At 42.1% G+C, this 7646-nt stretch overlaps 1 protein-coding gene across 5 annotated transcripts in view; it reads left to right on the forward strand.

The window, feature by feature from the left end:
* Positions 1-267: 267 nt before the first annotated feature.
* KLHL7 (kelch-like family member 7) overlaps positions 268-7646 on the forward strand; it is a 78488-nt gene continuing 71109 nt past the window's right edge. For 3 of the 5 annotated variants that reach the window (XM_011973925.1, XM_011973924.1, XM_011973928.1), the window contains exon 1: positions 268-678. Coding sequence is in view for 2 of the 5 variants with exons in the window: in XM_011973924.1 (XP_011829314.1) it covers positions 559-678 (120 nt within the window). In the remaining 3 variants the exon portion in view is untranslated. Of the gene's footprint in view, positions 1323-7646 lie in introns of all 5 variants that reach the window. The other 2 variants (XM_011973926.1, XM_011973927.1) reach the window with 2 other exon arrangements.

Genomic DNA, 7646 nt, shown 5'->3' on the forward strand with positions numbered 1-7646 from the left:
TCCTATGAAGCCTTACACTGATGGGAGACACCTTTGCATGTTCCACCGCCCTATTATCAAAAAACAAAAAGATAATCACGTAACCGAAACCTGGAAATCTGCCTTGGGCACACAGAAGGGCAGGCGCGACCTCGGACCAGCTCCGAGGCAAAATTCACTCAGCGCGGGACAGCGACAATGCACCCGGCCGCACCTATGCCTGCAGTCGCATTGCTCGGAGCGGCGCGCCACTGTGACGTTCGAGGCCCCGCCCCTGACTCCCCTCAAAGGGCCCCCGCCTCCTTGCGCGAAGTGCGCAGGCTCCTCGGCCGGACTCGGGTTCTGCCCGGGGACGCAGCCCAGCTGGCAGCGTTGCTCCCTGAGCGCTCCTGAGGGGGCCGCCCGGCCTTGTCTTTCGGCAGTGGCCGAGCCACTGCCGCCTGTCACGCGTTCCAGAGCTGGGTGCTGCAGCCGCAGTTCCGATCGCCGTGTTTGGTCAATAGAATCCCCAGTGTGCCCAGAGAGTGCGACCCCTCGCCCGGCCCGGCGAGTCCCGGGCGTGAACCGAGCTGAGGGAGGATGGCAGCCTCCGGGGTGGAGAAGAGCAGCAAGAAGAAGACAGAGAAGAAACTTGCTGCTCGGGAAGAAGCTAAATTGTTGGCGGGTTTCATGGGCGTCATGAATAACATGCGGAAACAGGTACCGCCTCTGTGGGAGTGACGGACGACGGTGGGAGGTGGTCCGGGGCTCGGGTCCCTGGCTCCCGGCGTCGAACCCCGCGCCCTGTGGATCGCGCCCCTCTTCCTCGGTCCTCGCCCCTTCTTCCATTTTCGCAGGCGAGTCCGCAGTTGGTAGAGGGGCGCGTAAAACAATTCTCGAGCAAAAGTGCTTCTCGCCTGCGGAGGATGTAGCTCCCAAGTCAGACTCCTGGGGGACTCCTCGGGCTGGCTTTCGCCGTCGGGTATCGGTTGTGTAACAGCTCTGCCCTAGTTATCTCTTTGTGAGGCGAGGATTCTTCCACCGGCGAGCCGTTTTAAAGTGTCGTGAGATCTTGTGTGAAGAAACCCATTGGCATAGCCCAAACCGAAGCCCCCAAAGGGAGGAGAGTTGCTGGCCTGAAATCAGCTGCTCTTAAATAAGGATCCCCGCCCCCTCCAGTGTTTCCCGGTGGAGCTAGTTGAAAACGAGTCCTCCTGTACGTGTTAATTTAGAGCAGAAGCAGCCATCGATAAATACCATGCCATCTTCTAAGGGCACTGTGCGCCCCTGTTATTAAGAGGAGCTCTTTGTTCTGTCTTTGGTGTGTGGTGCATTCATGAAAGTCTGCAGCACATCGGCGAAAGGTGGGTTATGAAAAGAACGGATTTTAACGCTGGCGAAGGTGAACCAAAGAGGCTTTATTATTATTTTTTTAATTCCATAACATCTATACCGATAAGCATAGAAAGTCACTTTTTCCTTTCTGTAAGCTTTATTTATAGATAATACACATCTAAGGAGGTTTGTGGGAATGTTTGGGTTTTGTTGACTGGGATCCTATTTCAAGAGGACAAAGCAGGATGTGAATTGCGTGTAACTGCAAAACCTAGTTTGCTTTGTCTAGTGGTTCTGGGAATATGGGCAACAGTAGAGGAATTTAAGATTTTTATGAAGATATTAACTTCTGGTTTCTATAAGCAAACCCTGACTGCAGGGATCTTGTCTTTGTTCACCAGCTCCTGCTACAGTGCACCAGTGCAGTCTACGGGAATGCTTTCAAATCTTTCCTGGCCTTTGTGCTGAAGTACTGTGAATGTCTGAATTCGTTAATTCGTGCGACTTACTTCCATGTATCTATTTTCAAATTCATGTTCCTTTCATGTAAACCTTGTTGTATCTACAATACCACAGACTTCAAATTGCTGGTGCATTTAGCTATTGCCTGCCTGTAATGGTAGTTGAACATAGTTTACCAGTGCTTAAACTTGTTGAAGACTCATTAGGTTCCCTCCCACTCCCTCAAATATGTTTTCATTCGTGGATCATAGCATCGTAAAGCATTGCCTCAATCCCTAAATAGATAGGGTGCAACTGGGTTGCAGTAGCAAATATTTACTTGAGGAGGAGAGGATTATCTGAGACTGTCCATTTAGCTCTTTGGATTTAAAAATTGACTCACATTTCCTAGCTTTGGAGTATATTAACATCACTTATTTACTGTTACAATAGAAATACAGTTACTGAAAAATCAGGGTTCTGTTACTGAGTAGGAAGGAAAAAATGGTTACTTGGTGAACAACCAGGGATCCCCTCCACAATGATTAACTGACCTTAATCTGCCAGGTTCTCCTTTTGTCAGTGATTTGGCATGTGATTCAAACCACGATAGCACTTTTATCAACTTCATGGAATCATGCATCTTTTGCAAGATGTGCAGTTTCACTTTGCAATTGATTTACATTATGGTTATATTGTATTGTCCTGTTTAACATCATAACACAGGAAATAATTCACCAAGAATGACTGACAAGGGCAGTTGATGGGAATTGGCAGAAACAGTAGCTGGCCTGAGCCAGAGGAGGAATGTTTGAGCCAGGACCAACTTTATAAGTGCTCTTGTTCTTCAGTAAATATTTTTGTGTTATGACTACTTTTGCATCCCTGTACAATCTCATTGCTTTAAGGATCAGGATAATGAGTGCTTAGATGACGAGGACCCCTCTGTAAACATCCAGAAACATTCCTTCAAAAATTTCAGAACATTGTGAGATTAGCATACCTCAGTTCCAGTCCCTGCTGTCTCATTATTTCATTTTGTTATTTTAGATAACATGATTTAGGTCATTCCATCTCTCTATAGCATAGTGGCCAATTCTATACATCGAGGCAAAAGGGGCTTCTGCAGAGCTAGCAGCCTCGGCTTCTTCTAAGGCCTTTGCCTACATTGTTTTTGTCATTTCTAGCCTTTTGTTTCTAAGTAAACTCTCCAGTGAAGTATGGGATACATAAAAGAGGGCACAAATCATAAATGTACAACTCAATTATTACAAAGTGCACATCCCACCAACAAGACTAGAACATGACCAGTACTCCAGAGGTACCCCTTATGCCCTTTTCAGTCACTAACCCCACAGTAGTAACAACTATTCTAACTTCTGTAACCATAGAAGTTAGAGCAGAAGCAGCCATTGATAAATGCCATGCCACCTTCTAAGGGCACTGTGCGCCCCTGTTATTAAGAGGAGCTCTTTGTTCTGTCTTTGGTGTGTGGTGCATTCATGAAAGTCTGCAGCACATTGGCAAAAGGTGGGGTTTTCCTGTTTTTGAACTTATATAAATGTAATCATATGGCATAAACTCTTGTGTTTTGATTTCTTAAAGCCAACATTGTTTGTGAGATTATTCTGTGCTTTGTGTAGCACTACTTCATCCTTGTGGTATATAGTATCCCATTGAATGAATATAGCACAATTTATATGGACATTTGGGTTATTTCTAGTTTGGGACTATTAAGACTAGTACTACTTTGAACATTTTTGTACACTTTGTACATACCTTTTGGTATGCATATGTATATATTAATATTTGTGTTGGGAAATACCAAACAAGAATTTTTGAGTCATAAGCTATATCACCTTCAGCTTTAAAAGATATTGTCACGTACTTTTCCAGTGATTGTACCATGTTATGCTTCTGCCAGTTGTGTGTGAGAGAGGCTTTTGCTCCGCATCCTTGCCATCACTTGATGTTGTCAGTCTTATCACTTTAGCAGTTCTAACTGGGTGGCATCTTATTTAATTGGATTGAGTACTTTTTCATGTATTTCTTTAACTTTTTGCTTAGATTAATGTTATTACCTGATATGTAAAATAGAAGCTTTACAAGGCAGGTCTGGGTCACAATCACTATTGCACATGCACATTGCTGTTGCCATACTCTTCTTTTGTGTTAATGAAGTCCAGGAGTCTCTTAACATTGGAGGAAGATGTTTTAAGACCTTCCTGAGTACCAACATAGTTTGTAGTTTCTCCACATTAAATGAATTAAAGCATAATTGGAACTTGAAAGCTTATGTTAAAGTCCTTATTGAGAGTTATGTGAGAGAACTACAAAGCTGATTTGACAATTAGGTATTGGGCAGTTAACTGGGCTCACCTGCTGGCTAAAATGACTTTGCTTCTGTATTCTTATCTGTCTGACTGTAAATTACTACATGGCATTATCTTTAGGTTCTCTTGTGAATAATCTAAACCTTTAGTGTTAAACCCTTGATAATAATAAGACTTCTTGAGCCCTTATAACTCTGTTCCAGCCACTTTGCAGAATGTTTTACATGCTTTGACTCATTTAATTCTCTCAACTTTCATTGACAACTCCAGTCATCCAGACCTTTCTATTCTTTTTCCTGTACTTTACTGTTTTCTGTTTTTTTCTGTCTGTCCAGCTTAGAAGCTATTGTCACTCCACTGTCTCTCCAGTGCCCCAGCTTTCTTGACCCTCTGTCCCTTTTTCATGTCCATCTGGCAAACTTCAGTATTGATGACTGATTACCTTCTTCATGCACGGCTCCAAGCACAGCTGGAAAATATCTCATTATTGGGCAACTTCTGCCAAGTAAGTGCTTGGCCACTAATTTCCACTAGACTGTCAGTGCCGGTGAGCAATCTTTTTGTTTTACTATTTTCCTCCAATCTGAATCCTTTCTATAGATCCTCACTTTCAGCAGATCACCCTCTTTTGACATCGTAGATAAATAGAAGTCATTAGTCTAGAACTATCTATCTTTTCACTTTCTACCACCAGATCTATAAACCTATTTTGACACTTTCCCTTTTCTCTTCTTATCCTGCTACAATGGAGATGCTGCTTCTTTTTCTAAGGCCAGTACTTCTATATAGGCTTTGGCTTCCTGGATGCTGGGTTTCTTAGAAGTATTATACTGTTGGTTATTCCATCTTTGTTGAGCATCTTTAACTTTTCTTCTTTGCTGGATTCTTGCTATTGGCACTTAAGCTTGTTTTAACCTCTCCAACTTTTGAACCAACCAACCAGCAAACCCATTCTTAATGGGTTTAATCAACGTACCCCTGTAAATACTTCTCTCCCCCCATTAAAATGAGAAGTTGAGTAAATTCACTACGTTTTCTTAGTCACTATTTATTTATTCCTCTAGTTCAATTTGGCTTGCAAGCTCATTCATTGAAATGAATACTTGTTGACAACTCACTGTATGCTAGACATTTTGCAAGATTCTGGGGTTGCAATGATAAGCAAACCCTGACAGTCCCAATCCTCATGTGGTTTATAGTCTAGTAGAAAAGCAAGACATTAGTCAAGTAATCACACAAATAAATGTAATATTGCAACAGTGATAGGTATTACACAAGAGAATAACATGGTACAACGAGGGCATATGGGTGGGTAATTTGACCATCAGGAAGTTTTCTCTAAGGAAGTGGTCATTGGGAGCTGAAATAAGAGTAGGTGTTAACTAGGTAAAGAGAAAAGGGAAGAGTGACTCAAGTAGAGGGAACAACATATTCAGAGGCTCTGAGTTGGAGACCTACTTTATTATAGAATGGCAAGTTTGAGACTGATTAAAGGTCAGTGTAATTGGAGAACAGAACATAAGGAGGACAATGGTTCTAGATGAAACTGGTGAAGTAGCTAGGGACCTGCCCATGCATAGCTTCATAAGTCAAGTTAGGCGATTTGCCCTTATTCTAAAATCTGTGTGTGCATGTTTGTGTGCATGTGCATGCATGTTTGTAGAGGTGGGGTGTTTTCCTCTTTAAAAAAGATGACTTGGCCTGGCACAATGGCTCACACCTGTAATCCCAGCACTTTGGGAGGCTGAGGTCAGGAGTTTGAGACCAGCCTGGCAAACATGGTGAAACCCCATCTCTACTAAAACTTCAAAAAATTAGCCACGCATAGTGTCACGTGCCTGTAGTCCAAGCTATTCAGAAGACTGAGGCAGGAGAATTGCTTGAACCCGGGAGGCAGAGGTTGCAGTGAGCCAAGATTGCGCCATTGCATTCCAGCCTGGAGACAGAGTGAGACTCTATCAATTCCAGCTACTCGGGAGGCTGAGGCAGGAGAATTACTTGAACCCGGGAGGCAGAGGTTGTGATGAGCCAAGATTGCGCCATTGCATTCCAGCCTGGAGACAGAGTGAGACTCTATCAAAAAAAAAAAAAAAAAGACTTACTGCTCTATGGTAAATGAAGTAAAGAGTTTTCCGAGTGGTTGTTGGCAGACCAAATAGGAAGCTGTAGTAGTCCAGTGAGACATGATGGTCCTTTGGACTGAGGTGATGACAGTGGCAGCCACAAGCAACATTAATGAAGAAAAGGTGATAGATTAAAAAGATAATAAAATCAACAGGACTTGGTGATGATAACTACCATATGTAGTTGTGATAACTAAATTAGGTAACTAAATTAGGTAACCAAATTAAGATAACTTAAAATACGACCTGATAACAAGTAACATCTCAATAAGTGTTAGCTATTTGTGTTGTGATGCTGGTACTTGATTGGATGTTGAGGGATTCAGCATAAGGTGTCACTTATGATCTCTAGGGTTCTGGGATGCATAACGAAATGGATGATGACACTATTCACTGGGAAAGGAGGTATTGGAAATGGAGCAAGACATTGGGGAAAGGATTATAATTTGTGTTTTAGATGTGTTTAGTTTGTGATATCATTGGGACACAAGTATATATGACAGGTTGACAGGTCTAGAAAGTTGTGGGTTAGATGTATACATTTGTGAATTATCTGTACGTAGAAGATAACTTCTTCATTGAAGCTGTGAAGAGTCAAGAGTCCAGAATAAAGGATAGGAAATGGGCCTATGGAGGAGATAACAAAGGAATCACCAGAAGAATAGGAGAAAAATGGAGAGTTTTGAAAATTGGGAAGAAATTGTTTCTCCTTCCCAGGAGGAGGATCACAGAAAGTCAGAATGGCCAAATGGTCTAAAGCACTGTGTTCAGAGGAGGACTGCAATTTTTGAAGCTGATAAAAGGTCAGAATAAGATTAAAACTAAAAATACTTGTAGGACATAGCAACACAGAGTGGTTTGTTGACTGTAGTAAGACTTATTTTGATGGGGAGACAAATGGGAGTCCGATTAATGTAAGCTGAAGTGAGTAGAATATGAGGAAATTCAGGCAGCTGTTTTGAGAAATTTGGCCTTGAAGGGAGAGGGAGTCAAACGAAGGTTGCTGGGTTTTATTTGTTTAAATGGGAAACATATAGATGTCTTTAAAAACTAGTGAGAAAAAGAGATGTAGAGGTTGAATGTATATGAGACAGAGTGGATAATTAATAGATAATTCCTGAGATGAGATCCAAAGCAAATGTGGTTAATCTTAGACAGGGGTAGGGGGCAGTTCCTCTTCCATAAAAGTGGGAAGGAGGAGGGGATTGATAGTAGGTGTGTTTGAAATCAGAAAAATGAAGGAGTTTCTATCAAGTGACTTCTCTTTTCTATTTAAAAAAAAAGAAAAGAAAAGAAAGAAAATGATCATCTGCTAAAATGAAGGAGGAAGAAGGCAAAGCTGGAGGTTGAGGAAAGTGGTCTTTGCAAAGAATAGAAATGGTATTATGGCTGTCAGTATTTTTAAAGATTCTTTTGAGGTTGTCATGAACTTATGTTGAATATTAAGCTAGCCTTC

This window comes from Mandrillus leucophaeus, unplaced genomic scaffold (assembly GCF_000951045.1).
Source record: "Mandrillus leucophaeus isolate KB7577 unplaced genomic scaffold, Mleu.le_1.0 Scaffold140, whole genome shotgun sequence".
NCBI lineage: Eukaryota > Metazoa > Chordata > Mammalia > Primates > Cercopithecidae > Mandrillus > Mandrillus leucophaeus.